The sequence below is a fragment of the Oncorhynchus mykiss genome, chromosome 26 (genome assembly GCF_013265735.2).
Source record: "Oncorhynchus mykiss isolate Arlee chromosome 26, USDA_OmykA_1.1, whole genome shotgun sequence".
Classification (NCBI taxonomy): Eukaryota; Metazoa; Chordata; class Actinopteri; order Salmoniformes; family Salmonidae; genus Oncorhynchus; species Oncorhynchus mykiss.
This window is the reverse complement of record NC_048590.1, coordinates 34,060,681-34,084,008: the sequence shown is the minus strand read 5'-3', so window position 1 is coordinate 34,084,008 and position 23,328 is coordinate 34,060,681. Positions and strand designations below refer to the sequence as shown.

The following is a 23,328-nucleotide window of genomic DNA, read 5'->3' as shown; positions in this document are numbered from 1 at the left end:
TTTTTTTCTCCACACATAGTGTTGTGTGTTCCTTCCAAACAACTCAACTGTAGTTTCATCTGTCCACAGAATATGTTGCCAGTAACGCTGTGGAACATCCAGTTGCTCTTTTGCGAACCTCAGAATCTGTTTTTTTGGACAGCAGTGGCTTGTGGTGGTTCATTTCTTTACTATCAAATGAGGAGAGGCAAACTTATCACACAAGTCAGAGTTGTACTTAAACCATATGATTTTTCAATGAATCCAGATAGGGTACGTAAATAAAAGCTGGAATATGAAACAGCATTTCCACTTAATACTGAACTTAACCTTTCATGGATATTATCTGAAGGATATACTGTAGATGTGGAAATGCATACAGTTTAAGGTTAATCAGATGGAAATACGAAAGGTACAAGGAACACGTAATCCCTCTTAGTGAGTGTTGAATTGATTCTTAAAATAGAGCCAAGAAAATGTGAGTTCTAAAGAGAGAAAAACAGTGGTTAATCTAAAGATGGTGAAAAATAAGGACAGGAGAGAGAGGGATTCTATTTTTATCAAGACCAAACAGTGTGTATGCTTCCTTCACTAACAGTGTAGAGCCATCTGTGTGTTGTTAAGCATAAGGTATGAATCAAGGGACTCTCTCTATATGTTTGCTGCTGTACTGAATGAGCTCAAAGGCATATTTTTGACATCTTTGGAAGGCTGTGGGCTGAGATTGCAACGGGAAATATTCGGAGAAGTTCAAAGCTTCCGTGTCTTCTGGAGCTGTTTGACTAGTGTCGGAGGGGAATATTTTCATTAGGATGTACACTCACTGAAGGAAGATGAAACATATACTTTGTATTGACGTCAGTCCACTCATATGCACTGAGCTGTTCCTGGAGCTTTCATATTCAGTCATCTCAAAATGTTTTGGCACGCATTATGAAGGTGATGAAAAAAATACTATAAAATAAATACTGAGCTTTAATAATAAATTATATTATTTTATAATAATTCAATTGCTCAGAGAAAATTGTTTTGTTTAACAAGTGATTAAAGAAAATCTCAAAAAGATAGGCGTCGGAATCCTTGGCACCACCTGTTTTCAATACTTTGGGAGGATAATGGCACTTCGCTTTCTTCTTTAATGTTTTATGAGATTAGACAACACATTGGGAGGGATCTTAGACCATTCCTCCATACAGAATGTTTTCAGATCATTGATATCCTTCGTCTGCCCTTATGGACTGCCCTCTTCAATATGCTGCGTGCTGTTTAGATGCATGGTCTGGAGCCCAGACTCAGTCACTGAGTTGGGGATTAAGACTACAGCTAAAGTCCGTCTGTGGAGATCAGTGGCCCAATCTCCACAGCACTAACACCATCTCTGCTCTATCTGGAAGGACTACTGCAGAGCTCTGACCACTAGAGTTTTATAGTTGAAAGGCATGTACTGGTAAATCCTGGAGTCTCTCTCACACAAAGACAAAGTTATTTCATGAATAAAGCATTACATGTTTCTTTTGCCAACCTTGACATGGTATTGATAGATATCTAAGTATTTACATATGCAGAGCAGAAAGTAACACTAAAAAAGTCACTACAGTACAAAAGTTTTCCTTTGGCCCAGGAGCTAAGAATCAATAGACGAACTTGATCAAACAGTGAGCAGCGCATCAGGACAAGAACATGGATACAGTATTTCAATCAGCCATATTTCACAAGCACTCTATGTGAGTAACCTGGATCAATACCACCCGGTCATGGCTGTGAATAGCCCTTGAAAGGGCCCCATGCCGGAGCGTTACTGGACATCTCTGTAATTGCCCGGCACCACTAGAGCAGCTTCCTCAGAGATGAGAGGAAGCGGGTTCCTATGGTAAACAGATGTTGACAGGGTCCTGGGCTGTTACCAAAATGGCACTCTATTCCCTATATAGTGCACACATTTTTGGAAAAAGCATATATAGTAGTAGTAGTAGTAGTAGTATACAAAACATAGCCAAAAGAAGTGCACTATATATAGGGAATAGGGTGCCATTCGAGACACAGCCCTGGTAATAGGTTCCTGGTGGTGAAAGGATCCTGGCTGGCTCTCTTACCATGGTAGATGGTGCTCCTGTTGCTGCTGAGGTAAGACTCTACCAGGGGAGCCTGCTCCTCACACTGCTTGGTCCTGCGGGCGCGAGACCGCCCGTCCACGCTGGATTGCACCATCAGAGGCTCCTGTCTCTTCTTCTTCTGCTTCTGCTCTAGGAGAGCTCGCTGAAACACACACACACACACACACACACACACACACACACACACACACCTCAATGGTGTTCAATTCTTCTGGTATTATTGACACATGCACACACTCACTTAAATATCTTCTAATAATGTATCATATATAATACATTAACATGGATAGACATTTTCTAATACTAATGGTTTACCTTCTCACACACACTCTTTTACAACTAACCTTGTGGGGACACAAAATTCTGTCCCATTCAAAATACATTTTTCCCTAACCCTAACATTAACCCCAAAACCTTAACCTACTCCTAACCCTAACATTAACCCCAAAACCTACTCCTAACCCTAATTCTAACCTTAACACTAAATCCCCTAGAAATTGAATTTGACCTTGTGGGGAATAACAAATTTGTACCCAGATGGTGAAATTGTTGTTTGTTTACTATTCTTGTGGGGACTTCTGGTCCTGAAACACACACACACACACACACACACACACACACACACACACACACACACACACAGTGCTTTGTCACTGTAAAAAGACACAAGACTGTGTCCTTGAGAGAAGAAATGTGTCTGTGCACTCTGGCCCTCCAATCACCTGAGCTACAGTAGATTAAAGATTGATTACTGGACAAACATGTGCATCTGCCCAGCTTGCAATCATGCCACAGTCCAGCATAAATTACATTTCTGCTTGTCTTCATATGATGAGCTACAGAACACCCTATCAAGGACAAGATCATTGGGACATGAGTTTGACCTCTGCCTGACTGTGTCTGCTACATTTCGTTCACCTGTAGGTGGGAGATTGCCTTCATTTTTATTTTATTTTTTTACCATTTCCTGAAGAGGAACCAGACTAGTTGACAGACGTGTCTTATAACAGTTCTATTTAAACGTTTAAATGCTTTGCAAGAAGAAATGATTTCCCTAATAATCTTGTTTACCTGATGGGATTTTGATAAACGCACATCACCACCAATCAAAATAAACGTTCTACCACAGTGACCATGTTATTTTTGGGAAGCGTATTTGATTCTGAGTTCGGACATAATCAAGTTTTTATGTGAAAATTCTAAGATGCATAATTTCCGAACTCATTTTACTCTCGCATTCACATAGAGGGAAGCTTGGACTGCTGGTGCTGAAACATGCGCAGATCCAATACACCACTGCAGTTGACGTAGCCTACGTCGGCTGACATAGCAGCGCAAGCCAATCACAGAATGTGACAACAAAACTGAAGTAAATCGTACAATCTGGCCAGGTGGATGTCAGTGGTGGAAAAAGTGGCCGATTGTCATACTTGAGTAAAAGTAAAGATAACTTAACAGACAATTACTCAAGTAAAAGTGAAAGTCACCCAGTAAAATACTACTTGAGTGAGTAAAAGTCTAAAAGTATTTGGTTTTAAATATACTTAAGTATCAAACATAAATGTAATTGCTAAAATACACTTAAGTACCAAAAATAAAAGTATAAATAATTTAAAATTCCTTATATTAAGCAAATCAGATGGCATGATTTTCTTGTATTTTGAATTTACACTCCAACATTTACACTCCAAAACTCAGACATAACTTACAAACTAAATATTTGTGTTTAGTGAGTCCGCCAGATCAGAGACAGTAGGGATGACCAGGGATGTTCTCTTGAAGTGCGTCAACTGGACCATTTTCCTGTCCTGGTAAACATTCAAAATGTAACGAGTACTTTTGGGTGTCAGGGAAAATGTATGGAGTAAAAAGTACATTATTTTCTTTAGGAATGTAGTGGAGTAAAAGTTGTCAAAAATATAAACAGTTAAGTACAAATACCAACAAAAAAAAACTTAAGTAGTACTTTAAAGTATTTTTACTTCAGTACTTTACACCACTGGTGGATATCAAGATTTTAATTTGGTAAAATCGCACAGTGTGACATGTAATAATCATCAAATACTGACTCCTATGTCCAGTGTGGGAAGGCCTTTAAATCACACGACTGACCAAAGATAAGCCTGAACCATCAGCTGTAGAAGTGACCAGTATATGAACTCTCTAACATGATTCACACACTGGCACACACAAACCAAAAATTCATATATAACCTCTTCTTTTCTCACACAAATCCTTTATCCTTATCCGGTAGCTCAGTAGAATCTGTGTCTTTGCACAAATTCATTATCCTACTTTCACACTAAATAATTACTTTCCTTTTCCCACATGAGACAATTGAATTTATGTCATAATCCTAATCCTAACAAACTTTTAACATCCTATAAAAGCCAGCTCTCCTGAGTTCACAGAGTGTTAGAGCTCCACACCCTTAGAGTTCAAAAACAGAGAAAGCAAGAAGAGTTGCTTCAAACCTCTGCATAGCACAGTCTCAGAAGCATCTCAGAAGCACCTGCTTCTGTAATTAATGTTTCAGGACCACTGCCCCAATCTGTTTCTCCTCAGCTCTATCCCCCCTCTCTGGCAATGTGGAAATCTACATTAAGTATTACTACAGCTTGGGTATCCCTTCCATCCTGCTGCAGTCAGCAGTCATCTGAGATTATGTAAGTTTACAAACAAAGGGAGATCCCAAGGCTGGAAGCTCATCAAATATTGAGAGAATCCCAGATGAAGCAGGAACACCACTAGACTGTACTCTGCTGTATCATTCTCTGCTGTACCAGTACAGAGTGCCCTTAATCTAAACCCATGTCTGTGTCCCAGTTCTCCACCCCTTTGCCTAAGCGGGCACTTGCACACTTTCTGTAATGAATCGAAACGTATTTGATTGGTGTATCGTTGGCTAGAGGGAGTTTCCAAGATAGGAAGTGTGCAAGTGCACACTTTGGGAAAAGGGTGGAGAATTGGGATTGTGTCATTTAGCCCACCACTTCAGCCATGACCAGAACACAACGTCTCAGCAATCTCTAGCAGTGAGTGTGGAGGAGGAGGAAGCCTGAACTAAGTTAACCAGGAGGAACCATGGGAGGAGCTGTCCAAAACACCACCAGTCACTGTACAGTGAAATAACCAACTAATAAGTTATCTCCTCTTCCTACTCTGCCTCCTCTCTCTCCACTGACAAGATGTTGTCCTTCTCTCATGCACAATGCCTGACAGTGCATGTACAGCCAGGAGGTTACCAAGAAATTCACAATTTGAAAAGCATGTGAGGTGAATAACCAACATGTGCCACCTTTTGGACCTAAAACAAAATCGCTACAGCATCAGGACTGGTTATGCAACTTGCTACAGTAACTCCTGACATTTCGATGAACAGACTTTACAGGATTGAAGCTGGATGTGGATGCTGCTTAAGGAATACTGTTGCTTGGGTACCTGTCTCGGTAATGCAGTATGAATATCCATACCCACTTTGATATTCAAACAATATTCAAACAATGCTTTGTTCAGCAGGGACACCACACTATGTGAAGAAAAACAGAGAAAGGGTCTATCTTTCTTTTGCACAGAATATCTTGACAATTTCTTTTGTATGTTCTTATTCTTTTGTGGAAAAGCAGGACATTTAATATTATGTTCTTTAACAAACAATTCCTTTAAAACAGATCTACTCTGAGAATAAAATGCAAAAGTGTTACGGTTACAGTAGATGGAAGGTTGGTTTGAGCTTTCCTTCAGTCTTCAGTGTTTGCCGAATTGATGCAATCACAGGCTCCTTAAGTACTATAGCAAGAACACACGATGGAGATCATACTGTACATGTCATGCTGAACAACCTTACAATGCATTTCCACATACCTCATTGGGGGTGATGAAATAACAGAGCCCCATTCATTTTCAATGGAGGGAAGTGAACGAGGGGAACGTTGGGCAATACGAGCATGGGCGAGGGAGCATGAACAGGGCGGGACCAAAGTTGGGGCAAGCTGAACTTTATGATAATACTTGGCGATATCGCAACGTTATGGACATATCAAAGCTCACTATAGCTTCCAGCCCCTACTGGATTGGCTGTTGATAACTAGCACTACCTAGCCTGCTTGCTAGCACCCACATGAGGGAGAAGCTAGAGTGGATAAACAAATGATTGTGTTATGTGGAAATCCCCTCTTAGCCTTAGATCCTTCTGTCTTCATATGCAAAGCAGCTGAGCAATAATGGTAATTCTGTCCTCAGCTATTGAGTGACCAAGCCATGGGAATTTCATGGATAATAGACTCACAGTAATGACAACCACATAACCAAAACCTCAAACTCAAGGCTCAAACCAATGCAACCAAAATCTATTTGACCAGTATGTCCCATTACTGTAACATGACAAATGGTTTTGCACAAGGAACCTGGTCAATTCTGCAGAAAATCTACAGAGATAGACAGACAAACAGAACAGTCTACAGCACACCAGTCCCCTGGTCCAGACTATAATACTGTCTCCTCTCCTCTGTCACTAAAATCACACTGTGTGAACCCAACAGGAACTCCCTGAGTGAATACCAGCAGGCCACTGCAGCACTACAGTGATCAGGATGGTTCTTACGAAGCTACAAATACCTGGCCGGTCTTCAGTCAGCTGTTCATTTCACCCCAAACAATATAACACTTTTTTTTTTACGGTTTTAAAAGGTTATTTTATTTTCATGATGGTCTTCATCCATAACTGCACGGTTTTACAGTAGTTATGCCAGCCCTAAGCACAATACAAATCAAATCAAACTTTGTCACATGCGCCGAATACAACAAGTGTAGACCTTACCGTGAAATGCATACTTACAAGCCCTTAATCAACAGTGCAATACAAGAACAGTTAAGAAAATATTTACCAAATAGACTAAAATAAAAAGTAATAATAAAAAAGTAACACAATAAGAATAACGAGGCTATATACCGGGGGCACTGGTACCGAGTCAGTTTGCAGGGCTACAGGTTAGTTGAGGTAATTTGTACATGTAGGTGGGGGTGAAGTGACTACGCATAGATAATAAGCAGCGAGTAGTGGGGGACAATGTAAATTGTCCAGTGGAAATTTGACTAATTGTTCAGCAGTCTTATGGCTTGGGGGTAGAAGTTGTTGAGGAGCCTCTTGGTCTTAGACTTGGCGCTCCGGCACCGCTTGCCGTGCGGTAGCAGAGAAAATAGTCTATAGTCTGGGTGACTGAAGTCTCTGACAATTTTATGGGCATTGCTCTGACACCGCCTATTATATAGGTCCTGGATGGCAGGAAGCTTGGCCCCAGTGATGTACTGGGCCATTAGCACTACCCTCTGTAGTGCCTTACGGTCAGATGCCGAGCAGTTGCCATACCAGGCAGTGATGCAACCAGTCAGGATGCTCTCAATGGTGCAGCTGTAGAACCTTTTGAGGGTCTGGGGAGCCATGCCAAATCTTTTCAGTCTCCTGAGGGGGAAAAGGTTTTGTTGTGGCCTCTTCACGACTGTCTTGGTATGCATGGACCATGATAGTTCGTTGGTGATGTGGACACGAAACTCTCGACCCACTACAGTCCCATCGATGTTAATGGGGGCCTGTTCGGCCTGCCTTTTCCTGTAGTCCACGATCCAGTTGCAGATGGAGGTGTTTAGTCCCAGAGCGAGTCACCGGTTCTTCCTGCTTTAGTTTTTGCTTGTAAGCAGGAATCAGGAGGATAGAATTATGGTCAGATTTGCCAAATGGAGGGCGGGGGAGAGCTTTGTATGCATCCCTGTGTGTGGAGTAAAGGTGGTCTAGGATTTTTTTTTTCTCTGGTTGCACATGTGACATCCTGGTAAAAAAAAAATGTAAAACTGATTTAAGTATGCCTGCATTAAAGTTCCCGGCCACTAAGAGCGCCACTTCTGGGTGAGCATTTTCTTATTTGCTTATTTATGCCCTTATAGAGTTTGTTGAGAGTGGTCTTAGTGCCAGCTTCGATCTGTGGTGGTTAATAGACAGCTAGGAATAATATAAATGAGAACGCTCTTGGTAGATAGTGGGATCTACAGCTTATCATAAGGTAATCTACCTCAGGCGAGCAATACCTTGAGACTTCTTTAATATTAGACATCGAGCACCAGCTTTTATTCACAAATAAACACACCCGGATGGCAGTGGGAGTTTACTCGCTCGCCTACGGATCTTCAGAAGGATGCCGACCTGCGGCCCCATTTCCTCCATCTTTTCTTCACACAAAAGGCGGGGATCTGGGCTGTTCCAGTGAAAGCAAGATATCCTTCTCGTCGGACTCGTTAAAGGAAAACGTTTTTTCCAGTCCGCGGTGAGTAATCGCTGTTCTGGTGTCCAGAAGTTATTTTCGGTCATAAGAGACGGTAGCAGCAACATTATGTACACAATAAATAAAAAAATAATTGGCACAAAACGCAAAAAACTAACAAAACAGCACAATTGGTTGGGAGAATGTAAAACGTCAGCCATGTTCTTTGATGCCATCTTCACTCTATATGGTCTATAAGTGATGCGTAGTTTCCAGGAAGTTTTGAAAAAACTTTTTGAATGGTGTTCAAATGGGTAAAAATGTAGCACAATGGTCTTCAGCAAAAACATCATAAATGACATCTTGCAGAAGTAAATTAATCCACAAACAGAAATATAATTTGATATACAGTGAGCTCCAAAAGTATTGGTACAGTGACAATTATGTTGTTGTTCTGGCTCTGTACTCCAGCACAATGACTATGAGGTTAAAGTGCAGACTGTCAGCTTTAATTTGAGGGTATTTGTATCCATATCAGATAAACCGTTTAGAAGTTACATAACTTTTTGTACATAGTCCCCCCATTTTAGGTGACCAAAAGTATTGAGACCTGAATGAATCGTGAATAATGATGAGTGAGAAAGTTAAACGCACAATTTGTGCATCTATTATTCACGATTCATTCAGGATTAGCCGCAATCATGGTAGCATCCACATTAATGTAGAAGTGTTTAGAAACATATTCTATTCTTATTTACAATACAAGTGACTCCAAAATGACACAATACATTACTTACCATTCATTTCTATTGGGCACAACATAATCTGAAACAAAAACAAAACAAACTGCAAATGCATCACAATTTTGATGTAGTCATTGTGGGCTATGAAAATGGGACCACTTAACATTGTACTACTTTAATGCACATATGTGAATTTGTCCCAATAATGTACAAAAAGTGCTGTAATTTCTAAACGGTTCACAAGATATGGATGAAAATACCCTCAAATTAATGCTGACAGTCAGCAGTTTAACCTCATAGTCATTGTATCAGTTCAAATCCAAAGTGCTGGAGTACAAAGCAACAAAAAATGTGCAATTGTCACTATATTGGTGTTTTCACGAATTTAATGACATAATCATCAAACCCATTCAAAGATTAGGGGATAGGACCCGTAAGAATGACATCACTTGCACATCATATAAGTGAGAGAGTTGTGCGATGTTCATTAAAATCACTCCCATGTTCATTAGATCACTTAACTTTACAATTAGCATCTCCAACCATTTCCTGACTCCACTAAAAGTATTGCAGATTGATTTGTGCAAACAGTATTGAGTAGTGTTATATTACAGTGGCTTGCGAAAGTATTCACCCCACTTGGCATTTTTCCTATTTTGTTGGAATAAAAATTGATTTTTTGGGGGGGTTTGTGCCATTTGATTTACACAACATGCCTACCACTTCAAAAAAGCAAAATATGTTGTAGCAATCTTTAAGTCATACCACAGATTCTCAATTGGATTGAGGTCTGTGCTTTGACTAGGTCATTCCAAGACATTTAAATGTTTCCCCTCAAACCACTCGAGTGTTGCTTTAGCAGTATACTTAGGGTAATTGTCCTGCTGGAAGGGGAACCTCAGTCCCAGTCTCAAATCTCTGGAAAACTGAAACAGGTTTCCCTCAAGAATTTCCCTGTATTTAGCGCCATCTATCATTTCTTAAATTCTGACCAACTTCCCAGTTCCTGCCGATGAAAAACATCCACACAGCATGATATTGCCACCAGTATGCTTCACTTTGGGGATGGTGTTCTCGGGTGATGAGAGGTGTTGGGTTTGCCCCAGACATAGCATTTTCCTTGATGGCCAAAAAGCTACCTTTTAATCTCATCTGACCAGAGTGCCCTCTTCCATATGTTTGGGGAGTCTCCCACATGCCTTTTGATGAATACCAAACGTGTTTGCTTATTTTTTTTGTTAAGCAATGGCTTTTTTCTGGCCACTCTTCCATAAAGCCCAGCTCTGTGTCGTGTACGGCTTAAAGAGGTCCTATGGACAGATACTCCAATCTCCGCTGTGGAGCTTTGCAGCTCCTTCAGGGTTATTTTTGGTATCTTTGTTTCCTCTCTGATTAATGCCCTACTTTCCTGGTTCGTGAGTTTTGGTGGGCGGCCAACTCTTGGCAGGGTTGTTGTGGTGCCATATTCTTTCCATTTTTTAATAATGGATTTAATGGTGCTCCGTGGGATGTTCTGATATTTTTTAATAACCCAATCCTGATCTGTACTTCTCCACAACTTTGTCCCTGACCTGTTTGGAGAGCTCCTTGGCTCCTGCCACTTGCTTAATGGTGTCCCAGACTCTGGGGCCTTTCAGAACAGGTATATATATACACTGAGATCCTGTGACACTTAAATAAAGTCCACCTGTGTGCAATCTAACTAATTGTGTGACTTCTGAAGGTAATTGGTTGCACCAGATCTTATTTAGGGACTTCATAGCAAAGAGGGTGAATACATATGCACGCACCATTTTTCCCTTTTTAACTTAATTTTTTTTTTTTTAAATTTCACTTCACCAATTTGGACTATTTTGTGTATGTCCATTACAGGAAATCCAAATAAAAAGGCACTGTAAATGCTTGAAAGTCTCTCTGTTGATTTGGTTTATGTTAATGAGGTACCGTAAACCCTAATCCTCTGTCTATCCCATTAATCCACTACGCTTAGCCTTTAATCACCATTTGAAAAATAATCTCCTACAATTCGTTCCTACATTTCAGGAAATGCAATACATGTAATGTGTAGGGAGAGGTTGCTGATGTAACCCTAGGGAGAGGTTGCTGGTGTAACCCAGTAGCTTGATGGAATTACACAGGGCCGATGAAAATATGCTAATTGACGAGTCTCTTGAGAGTGTCACTGATGTCGACGCCATTTTCAGGTCTGAGAAAACACTTTGATAAACATGTTTATCATGTATCATGGACAGCACAGAAGTGGCAAAGGCTGATCAGCATAATACACTTCTGATAGCGTATTATTACACATTATAAACTGGGAGTTTGAGCCCTGAATGCTGATTGGCTGATGGTCGTACTATATCAGACCCTAAACCACGTGTATGACAAAAAAAAGACTTATTATGTTGGTAACCATTTTTTTATTTTTTTATTTCACCTTTATTTAACAAGGTCGGCCAGTTGAGAACAAGTTCTCATTTATAACAGCGACCTGGCCAAGAAAAGCAAAGCAGTGTGACAAAAACAACAACACAGAGATACACATAGGATAAACAAACGTACAGTAAATAACACAATAGAAAAATCTGTATACAGTGTGTGCAAATTAAGTAAGGAGGTAAGGCAATAAATCGGCCATAGTGGCGAAGTAGTTACAATTTAGCAATTACACTGGAGAGATAGATGTGCAGATGAGGATGTGCAAGTAGAAATACTGGTGTGCAAAAACAAAAACAAATATGGGATGAGGTAAGTAGTTGGTTGGATGGGATATTTACAGATTAGTTCAATTTGCTCCAGTCATTGGCAGCAGAGAACTGGAAGGAAAGGCAGCCAAAAGGGGGTGTTGGCTTTGGGGATGACCCGAGAAATATACCTGCTGGAGCGCGTGCTACGTGTGGGTGATGCTATGGTGAACAGTGAGCTGAGATAAGGCGGAGCTTTACCTAGCAAAGACTTATAGATGACCTGGAGCCAGTGGGACAAATATGTAGCGAGGGCCAGCCAATGAGAGCATACAGGTCGCAGTGGTGGGTAGTATATGGGGCTTTGGTGACAAAACGGATGGCACTGCGATAGACTGCATCCAATTTGCTGAGAAGAGTGTTGGAGGCTATCTTGTAAATGACATCACCGAAGTCAAGGATCGGTAGGATAGTCTGTTTTTTCGAGGGTATGTTTGGCAGCATAAGTGAAGAAGGCTTTGTTGCAAAATAGGAAGCCGATTCTACATTTAATTTTGGATTGGAGATGCTTAATGTGAGTCTGGAAGGAGAGTTTACAGTCTAGCCAGACACCTAGGTATTTATAGTTGTCCACATATTCTAAGTCAGAACCGTCCAGAGTAGTGATGCTAGTCGGGTGGGCGGGTGCAGGCAGCAGTCGGTTGAAGAGCATGCATTTAGTTTTACTAGCATTTAGGAGCAGTTGGAGGCCACGGAAGGAGTGTTGTATGGCATTGGAGCTCGTTTGGAGGTTTGTTAACACAGTGTCCAAAGAAGGGCCAGATGTATACAGAACGATGTCATCTGCGTAGAGGTGGATCAAATAATCACCAGCAGCAAGAGCAACATCATTGATATTTACAGAAAAAAGAGTCAGCCTGAGAATTGAACCCTGTGGCACCCCCATAGAGACTGCCAGAGGTCCGGACAACAGGCCCTCCAATTTGACACACTGAATTCTATCTGAGAAGTAGTTAGTGAACCAGTCATTAGAGAAACCAAGGCTGTTGAGTCTGCCGATAAGAATACGGTGATTAACAGAGTCGAAAGCCTTGGCCAGGTCGATGAAGACGGCTGCACAGTACTGTCTTTTATCGATGGCAGTTATGATATCATTTAGGACCTTGAGCGTGACTGACGTGCACCTGTGACCAGCTCGGAAACCGGATTGCATAGCGGAGAAGGTACAGTGGGATTCGAAATGGTCGGTGATCTGTTTGTTAACTTGGCTTTCGAAGACTTTAGAAAGGCAGGGCAGGATGGATATAGGTCTATAACAGTTTGGGTCTAGAGTGTCTCCCCTTTTGAAGAGGGGGATGACTGTGGCCGCTTTACAATCTTTAGGAATCTCAGACGATACGAAAGAGAGGTTGAACAGACAAGTAATAAGGGTTGCAACAATGGCAGCAGATAATTTTAGGAAGAAAGGGTCCAGATTGTCTAGCCCAGCTGATTTGTAGGGATCCAGATTTTGCAGCTCTATCAGAACATCAATGAAATCAAAGTTTATTTGTCACGTGCGCCGAATACAACAGTGAAATGCTTACTTACAGGCTCTAACCAATAGTGCAAAAAAGGTGTCAGGTGAACAAGGTAAGTAAAGAAATAAAACAACAGTAAAAAGACAGGCTATATACAGCTAACTGGATTTGAGTGAAGGAGAAGCGGGGGGGGGGGGGGGGGGGGGCAGTTGCTGCGGGGGGGTACAGAGCTGTTGACCGGGGTTGTGGTAGCCAGGTGGAAAGCATGGCCAGCCGTAGAGAAATGCTTATTGAGAATCTCAATTGTCGGTGGTGACAGTGTGGTGCTCTTGTTCTCCATGGACTTTACAGTGTCCCAAAACTTTTTGGAGTTACTGCTGCAGGATGAAAATGTATGTTTGAAAGCTAGCCTTGCTTTCCTAACTGACTGTGTATATTGGTTCCTGACTTCCATGAAAAGTTGCATATCGCAGGGACTATTCGATGCTAGTGCAGTACGCCATAGGATGTTTTTGTGCTGGTCAAGGACAGTCAAGTCTGGAGTGAACCAAGGGCTATATAGGTTCTTAGTTATACCTTTTTTGAAAGGGGCATGCTTATTTAAGACGAGGAAAGGACTTTTAAAATAATAACCAGGCACCCGCTGCTGGCGGGATGAGATCAAGATCCTTCCAGGATTACCCGGGCCAGGTCGATTAGAAAGGCCTGCTCGCAGAAGTGGATTTTTAAAAGTAGAAGCTCGAACTGTTTGGGCACAGACCTGGAAAGTATGACAGAACTCTGCAGGCTCTCTACAGTAGATTGCAACTCCGCCCCCTTTAGCAGTTCTATCTTGACGGAAAATGTTGTAATTGGGGATGGAAATTCCAGAATTTTTGGTGGCCTTCCTAATCCAGGATTCAGACACGGTTAGGACATCGGGGTTGGCGGAGTGTGCTAAAGTAGTGAATAAAGCAAACTTAGGGAGGAGGCTTCTGATGTTAACATGCATGAACCCAAGGCTTTTACAGTGACAAAAGTCAACAAATGAGAGGGCCTGGGGACAAACAGGGCCTGGGTTAACCTCTACATCACCAGAGGAACAGAGGAGGAGTAGGATGAGGGTACGGCTAAAGGCTATAAGAACTGGTCGTTTAGTGCGTTGGGAACAGAGAATAAAAGGAGCAGATTTCTGGGCGTGATAGGATAGATTCAGGGCATAATGTACAGACAAGGGTATGGTAGGGTGCGAGTACAGTAGAGGTAAACTTAGGTAATGAGTGACGATGAGAGAGGTTTCATCTCTGGAGGCGCCAGTTAAGCTAGGTGCGGTCTCCGCATGTGTGGGGGGTGGGACAACGGAGCTATCTGAGGCATGTTGAGTGGGACTAGGGGCTTCGCAGTAAAATAAAATAATGGCATTAGAGAGAGACATAAAGCAATCACAGGTGTTGATTGGGAGAGCTAAGACAACAGGTAAGACAACAACGGGTAAACGGCGATGAATGGGCAGAGAGGGTCAGTTAGCTACACACAGGGCCTGAGTTGAGGCTGGGGCCGACAGATAAACAAAATGAAGTACAGTGTTATTGACAGTCCAGCAGGCATCAGCTGTGTAGCCGAGTGATCATATAATAGCAATAAGGCACCTCTGGGTTTTGTGGTATATGGCCAATGTACCATGGCTAATGGCTGTATACCACACCTCCTCTGGCATTATTGCTTAAGTATAACACTGATGACATCTCCTTAAAACAATTAGCCAGATTAGCTTTAGCCTAATAATCAGAGATTGAATTATTTTCTACCATGAAAACCAGGTGTGTGAACTTTCTAGTTCACAGTAATTTATCAAATATAGCGTAACCCTTCTGTAGAGTATATTCTTCCTCTCTTTTCCTCACACTACAGTCTCCTCCACCAGCCAAGGAAAAACAGAGGAGGTTCATATCAGTAAGTGGCTGAGCTGCTCTGCTACAGTACAGGGACATGGGAGACCTACCTGTCTGTCTAGCTTCTGTTGGCGGAGGTTGCTGCCCTCATCGTCCAAGGTACTGCAGAGAGCAAGAGAGAGAAACAAAGAGCGAGAGAGAGATGGTTAAAACAAAAGCTCTTTCCATTTCTTTGACATTGTACAGAACAAACACACACACACACTACAGGAAAAACATTAGTTTCCTCTCCTGTCTGATACACTGCGAGAACCACTTGGAAATTATGGGAAATAGTGATACATTAATATCTGTCATGGAGCTTTCCTGTGAAGCAGAAAACAGCAGGTGATGTCTTTAAAATGCAGTGTATGTCACTGGAGGAGACACAGTAGTTATTGGGAGTGACATGTCATGTAGCCTCCGATATGTTCTCTAGGAAGCAACATAACTCTTACGATTAAATTACAAAACGTGTAGAATGACATCATACAGAGATCAGTCAAACCAGCATGGATATGAAGTGCTAGGGAATTCATAGTCACAATTGGACGATGATCTAACATCTTTATCCTGTGTGATAGGACTATAAATGTAATGGTAATGCTCAGCCAGTCGCCATCTTTCCCATCCCTCCCACACCAAAACACATGCAACCTCTAAATCAGCAATGACACACTCCGATTGCCCATTCACTCTGTGTTGCTTGGCATTGCCCAGACCATTTAAACTAAAGGGTTCTTAATTAAAGATAATAAGAGGCTGAAGGTCAGGTGAAGAAGAAGAGTGCTTCCTTCAGCTGGGGGGGGGGGGTAGATGGAGCAGAGCCAGGGGGGTTCAATAATGTGTGTATTTGTGGTTAGTGTGTGTGCTACATACACAGTACATCTCCCTTTCTGAAACACACACAGAAAAAACACTCACTAGCGACAGTCAGCAATCAAGTGTGTGAATGTGTTTCAGACAGGTAGATAATGACATAAACACAGCTGTTACAATGAGGGTCAACTACCGCATTACGATAGAGAAGACATGTTAATTGATATGCATCAGTGGTAAGCTAGAATGTGCATTAGACACCTCTACTCTTCTCGCCCCACCTACCCCAGTTGATGTCAATAACAACGTAGTCTGAACAGTACCCATTGACCCCTCAACAGTGATGCATTAATGCTGTCCCTATTGGGAACAGCGCTGGTGAAGTGCCTAGTGAGTGTGTTATGTGTTTTACCTGCAGTGCAGAGGGATGTCTTAGCAGATATTCTATTTTGATGTTCCCTCCACAGAATAGAGTTAGAATGTTGTGCTGTCTACCAGCATCACATGAATAATCAATGAGGGTTGATTATTATAAAACAATTAGATCAAATGCCTTACATTACATGTTATATAATATAACAGGGGCATCTTTTTCCCTGATACACTCTTGTCTAATAAACTCAATATCATACAGGTTTTCAATGGCATTTCGGGGCGGCAGGGTAGCCTAGTGGTTAGAGTGTTGGGCTAGTAACTGAAAGGTTGCAAGTTCAAATCCCCGAGCTGACAAGGTACAAATCTGTCGTTCTGCCCCTGAGCAGGCAGTTAACCCACTGTTGCTAGGCCGTCATTGAAAATAAGAATTTGTTCTTAACTGACTTGCCTAGTTAAATAAAGGTTAAAAAAAAAAGGCATTTCTCTGAAATCATGCCAATTCCACAAAGCTGATGCTGTTTTTACCTCGGTTTAAATATCATAGAAATTGGTCATGTATGATTGTTGTGCAAGCAATTGCACTATATTCAAGACGCCTGTTTACGTACAGTATGCGTATACATGTGTTTCTAAGTATGCACAATACAGTACGTGGCCGAAATTTAAAACGTTTGTGTACTTTAAAGTGTTTGGCACTTTTTTACAGTAGGTACAGTTGAAGTCAAAAGTTTACATTTAGTTTGGAGTCAATAAAATTAGTTTTTCCACCACTCCACAAATTTCTTGTTAACAAACTATAGTTTTGGCAAGTCGGTTAGGACATCTACTTTGTGCATGAGACAAGTCATTTCTCCAACAATTGTTTACAGACAGATTATTTTACTTATAATTCACTGTATCACAATTCCAGTGGGTCAGAAGTTTACATACACTAAGTTGACTGTGCCTTTAAACAGCTTGGAAAATTCCAGACAATTATGTAATGGCTTTAGAAGCTTCTGATAGGCTAATTGACATAATTTCAGTCAATTGGAGGTGTACCTGTGGATGTATTTCAAGGCCTACCTTCAAACTCAGTGCCTCGTCGCTTGACATCATGGGAAAATCAAAAGAAATCAGCCAAGACCTCAGAAAAAGAATTGCAGACCTCCACAAGTCTGGTTCATCCTTGGGAGAAATGTACAAATGCCTGAAGGTACCATGTTCATCTGTACAAACAATAGTACATAAGTATAAACACCATGGGACCACGCAGCCGTCATACCGCTCAGGAAGGAGAGACGTTCTGTCTCCTAGAGATGAACGTACTTTGGTGCGAAAAGTGCAAATCAATCCCAGAACAACAGCAAAGGAAACAGGTACAAAGGTATCTATAGCCACAGTAAGACGAGTCCTATATTGACATAACCTGAAAGGCGGCTCAGCAGGGAAGAAGTCACGGCTCCAAACCGCCATAAAAAAGCCAGACAATGGTTTGCAACTGCACATGGGGACAAAGATCGTACTTTTTGGAAAAATGTCCTCTGGTCTGATGAAACAAAATAGAACTGTGGAGGAAAAGGGGGGGGGGGGGGATTGCAAGCTGAAGAACACCATCACAACCGTGAAGCACTGGGGTGGCAGCATCATGTTGTGGGGGTGCTTTGCTGCAGGAGGGACTGGTGTACTTCACAAAATAGATTGCATCATGAGGCAGGAAAATTATGTTGATATATTGAAGCAACATATCAAGATATCAGTCAGGAAGTTAAAGCTTGGTCGCAAATGGGTCTTCCAAATGAACAATGACCTGAAGCATACTTCCAAAGTTGTGACAAAATGGCTTAAGGACAACAAGTCAAAGTCTTGGAGTGGCCATCACAAAGCCCTGACTTCAATCCCATAGAACATTTGTGGGCAGAACTGAAAAAGCATGTGCGAGCAAGGAGGCCAACAAACCCGACTCAGTTGCACCATCTCTGTCAGAACGAATGGGCCAAAATTCACCCAACTTATTGTGGGAAGCTTGTGGAAGGCTACCTGAAACGTTTGACCCAAGTTAAACTATTTAAAGGCAATGCTACTACAGTGCCTTGCGAAAGTATTCGGCCCCCTTGAACTTTGTGACCTTTTGCCACATTTCAGGCTTCAAACATAAAGATATAAAACTGTATTTTTTTGTGAAGAATGAACAAGTGGGACACAATCATGAAGTGGAACGACATTTATTGGATATTTCAAACTTTTTTAACAAATCAAAAACTGAAAAATTGGGCGTGCAAAATTATTCAGCCCCCTTAAGTTAATACTTTGTAGCGCCACCTTTTGCTGCGATTACAACTGTAAGTCGCTTGGGGTATGTCTCTATCAGTTTTGCACATTGAGAGACTGACATTTTTTCCCATTCCTCCTTGCAAAACAGCTCGAGCTCAGTGAGGTTGGATGGAGAGCATTTGTGAACAGCAGTTTTCAGTTCTTTCCACAGATTCTCGATTGGATTCAAGTCTGGACTTTGACTTGGCCATTCTAACACCTGGATATGTTTATTTTTGAACCATTCCATTGTAGATTTTGCTTTATGTTTTGGATCATTGTCTTGTTGGAAGACAAATCTCCGTCCCAGTCTCAGGTCTTTTGCAGACTCCATCAGGTTTTCTTCCAGAATGGTCCTGTATTTGGCTCCATCCATCTTCCCATCAATTTTAACCATCTTCCCTGTCCCTGCTGAAGAAAAGCAGGCCCAAACCATGATGCTGCCACCACCATGTTTGACAGTGGGGATGGTGTGTTCAGGGTGATGAGCTGTGTTGCTTTTACGCCAAACATAACGTCTTGCATTGTTGCCAAAAAGTTCAATTTTGGTTTCATCTGACCAGAGCACCTTCTTCCACATGTTTGGTGTGTCTCCCAGGTGGCTTGTGGCAAACTTTAAACAACACTTTTTATGGATATCTTTAAGAAATGGCTTTCTTCTTGCCACTCTTCCATAAAGGCCAGATTTGTGCAATATACGACTGATTGTTGTCCTATGGACAGAGTCTCCCACCTCAGCTGTAGATCTCTGCAGTTCATCCAGAGTGATCATGGGCCTCTTGGCTGCATCTCTGATCAGTCTTCTCCTTGTATGAGCTGAAAGTTTAGAGGGACGGCCAGGTCTTGGTAGATTTGCAGTGGTCTGATACTCCTTCCATTTCAATATTATCGCTTGCACAGTGCTCCTTGGGATGTTTAAAGCTTGGGAAATCTTTTTGTATCCAAATCCGGCTTTAATCTTCTTCACAACAGTATCTCGGACCTGCCTGGTGTGTTCCTTGTTCTTCATGATGCTCTCTGCGCTTTTGACGGACCTCTGAGACTATCACAGTGCAGGTGCATTTATACGGAGACTTGATTACACACAGGTGGATTGTATTTATCATCATTAGTCATTTAGGTCAACATTGGATCATTCAGAGATCCTCACTGAACTTCTGGAGAGAGTTTGCTGCACTGAAAGTAAAGGGGCTGAATAATTTTGCACGCCCAATTTTTCAGTTTTTGATTTGTTAAAAAAGTTTGAAATATCCAATAAATGTCGTTCCACTTCATGATTGTGTCCCACTTGTTGTTGATTCTTCACAAACAAATACAGTTTTATATCTTTATGTTTGAAGCCTGAAATGTGGGAAAAGGTCGCAAAGTTCAAGGGGGCCGAATACTTTCGCAAGGCACTGTAAATACTAATTGAGTGTATGTACACTTCTGACCCACTGAGAATGTGATGAAAGAAATAAATGCTGAAATAAATCATTCTCTCAACTATTATTCTGACATTTCACAATCTTAAAATAAAGTGGTGATCCTAACTGACCTCGACAGGGAATCTTTACTAGGATTAAATGTCAGGAATTGTGAAAAACGGAGTTTAAATGTACTTGGCTAAGGTGTATGTAAACTTTCGACTTCAACTCTCTCTCTCTAATATATATATATATATATATATATATATAAATAAATAATTGTTCGCTGTGTACAGTAGGAACAGTACAGGTAGCCTGACGTCCCTCCCTGGCAGTGCTGTGTGTGTTTGGCTGTGACCTGCCGGAGCCAGGGTGAATCTGGTATACTGGGCTGGCTTAGAGCTGGCTCACATGGGATTCATGAGAGGCCACAGCGGTGCAGCTGAGTCCCCGGGTCACCTCCCCTCGTCCCGCCCGGCTTCGCCACTAGGCCCCATACATACGTTTTTCATGGAAAGCACCAGGTAGGCTCCATCTGATGGGAGGAACTGCTTATTGCTCTGAGAAACCATCCATGACAGGCTGGCCAGGCCTCCAAGTCGAGAGGAACACCCACTCTCCGCCTGTTCCCCCCTCAGCTCCCCTCCCATATCAACCTCCCACAGGTAAGCAATGTGACTCTGTGGCAGTGCCTCAGCATGTCAGTGTAGTGTGTTGTTTAAGGGCTCTTGTCCCTGAGGTCAGTTATTAAATAGGACACTGCGTCACCTAATACGTCATCCTGTCTATTACTTTTAACACCTAGGCCTACAACGTCAATATCACCTTTATTATCTACATTACTAATGTCATTGACTACTGCTATATCACTCATCATCGTAATCACATCTTCGTATAGCAAACATATAAGAAACATTTTTTGAAGAGTTCTCTTCACAAAGTAATTTGTCATTAAACACTTAACGATGAACATGCTTAACAAGAAACTATACAGCAAAAAGAGCATGCTTAAGGATACAAAAGCAAATTAAATTACATGTTCAATTATTATTTTCTATGAGGAAATTTGATTTAATGAAAGGAACTTATTAGTTCCCTAGATTAACTGAAATGATAACAGATATTTTGAACTACTGTTCCTGGTAGGGTCATATTGAACCAATCCCTTTGGTTGCTCTTCCTCTCAGATGAATACATCCTCTAATAAGTGGGTTTAGAAACCCTAGAACCTGTCAAATACAAATCCAGGACACTCAAGCGTGTGTGTTTAATGTTGGTGTGTGTATCTGTGTGTGTGCTCTCTTAGAAGCAGCAACATGAGTACGTGTACATACGTACACACAGATCTATCACTACCTTTATTGCTCCATCATAGGAGGCCAGTTCTCCTGACGCAATCTCTCAATGAGATTCATGGCAAGCCAGCTCCGTAACTTATAGCAACGGGGAGCCAATAGGAGCAGAGGAAGCAGTGCAACCATGGCAATGGGGCTTCTCTTGGAGGCAACAGCAGCAGCAGTAGCAACAGCAGCAGTAGTAATGTCTTTGAGAACAGGCATAAGTCTTTATTTCACCCAAAAAGAAGCTAACTGATAAATAACACTGACATTATTAACCATTTGGGCAGATCAAATCGAAGTTTATTTGTCACGTGCGCCAAGTACAACAGGTGTAGGTAGACCTTACAGTGAAATGCTTACTTACAGGTTCTAACCAACAGTGCAAAAAATGTATTAGGTGAACAATATTGTGATTAGATTGTGACTCGAGAATGCCTATAATCAGCAGAATGCATTACCAATGTATGGGGAGAGACATGCAGGGGTCCCACAGAGCAAAACAATGGCTGCTGCTTCCCAAGGTGATAGTAGTGGAGAAAATACACTTTGGGGGAAATGAGCAGAGCTTTTTATGGATTCTCTTACACCAGATTCTGCATGAGAAAATCCCCATGTAATTGGATTACAGTGAAACGGTGCCATATATTCCCCAAATAGACTTTCATATCAGCAGACTTTACAACTCACCAATAATACAATAACCTACGAACATTGGAATTGAATGTGTACTACAGTTTTATGTTATTAAAAAAGTGGGTCAATAAATACACTATAAAGACAGGTCCAACATTTTTTCACATGAATAACCAGTCATAACTACTACAGTTATTATAAGAGATACAGTGAGTTGTTCATCATTCTTGAAAGACAAAACCAAAGAAACATCAATTAGATACTACCACACACCAATGACCACAACAGACCCTTCGCTAAGCCCCTCCCCCTTGGTTACTGTTGCAACAGACATTTTCCCCGGGAAGCCCAATTCCCCCTTCTAACCACTGGTGAAATCCCCTCACAATGATCTCAAACTGTGTTTTTAATACACAATGAAATTAAACACAGACTACTACCCTTTGCTAATCAGGAAACTCTCTGGTATGTTGTGGTGGATTTTCATTACAATTGCTTCATGGGAACCTGGTAAAAATTATGTTTATAACGTGGCTAGCCACTGAATGGCTCTGAACTAAAGAGATTCTCCAGTACACCTGTATATTTTTAGCCAGTAGTTCTGAATGTAGCGCTCATGAGCAGTGGCGGCCCTTCACCCCAAAAAAGTCAAAATAATAACATACAGTGGGGCAAAAAAGTATTTAGTCAGTCACCAATTGTGCAAGTTCTCCCAATAAAAAAGATGAGGGGCCTGTAATTTTCATCATAGATACACTTCAACTATGACAGACAAAATGAGAAAAAAAATCCAGAAAATCACATTGTAGGATTTTTAATGAATTTATTTGCAAATTATGGTGGAAAATAAGTATTTGGTCACCAACAAACAAGCAAGACTCTCACAGACCTGTAACTTCTTCTTTAAGAGGCTCCTCTGTCCTCCACTCGTTACCTGTATTAATGGCACCAGTATAAAAGACACCTGTCCACAACCTCAAACAGTCCCACTCCAAACTCCACTATGGCCAAGACCAAAGAGCTGTCAAAGAACACCAGAAACAAAATTGTAGACCTGCACCCGGCTGGGAAGACTGTGGGACTGTGGGAGCAATTATTAGGAAATGGAAGACATACAAGACCACTGATAATCTCCCTCGATCTGGGGCCTCACTCATCTTTTTAAGTGGGAGAAATAGCACAATTGGTGGCTGACTAAATACTTTTTTTGCCCCACTGTATATACACTACCGTTCAAAAGTTTGGGGTCACTTGTT

At 41.5% G+C, this 23,328-nt stretch overlaps 1 protein-coding gene across 4 annotated transcripts in view; it reads right to left on the bottom strand.

The window, feature by feature from the left end:
* LOC110506682 (tubby protein-like) overlaps positions 1-23,328 on the bottom strand; it is a 105,910-nt gene that overhangs the window by 24,580 nt on the left and 58,002 nt on the right. For all 4 annotated transcript variants that reach the window (XM_021586473.2, XM_021586475.2, XM_021586476.2 and 1 more), the window contains exons 2-3: positions 15,279-15,330; positions 2,073-2,235 (exon numbers count right to left, since the gene is read on the bottom strand). In XM_021586473.2, the coding sequence (XP_021442148.2) occupies positions 2,073-2,235; positions 15,279-15,330 (215 nt within the window). The remainder of the gene's footprint in view (positions 1-2,072; positions 2,236-15,278; positions 15,331-23,328) is intronic.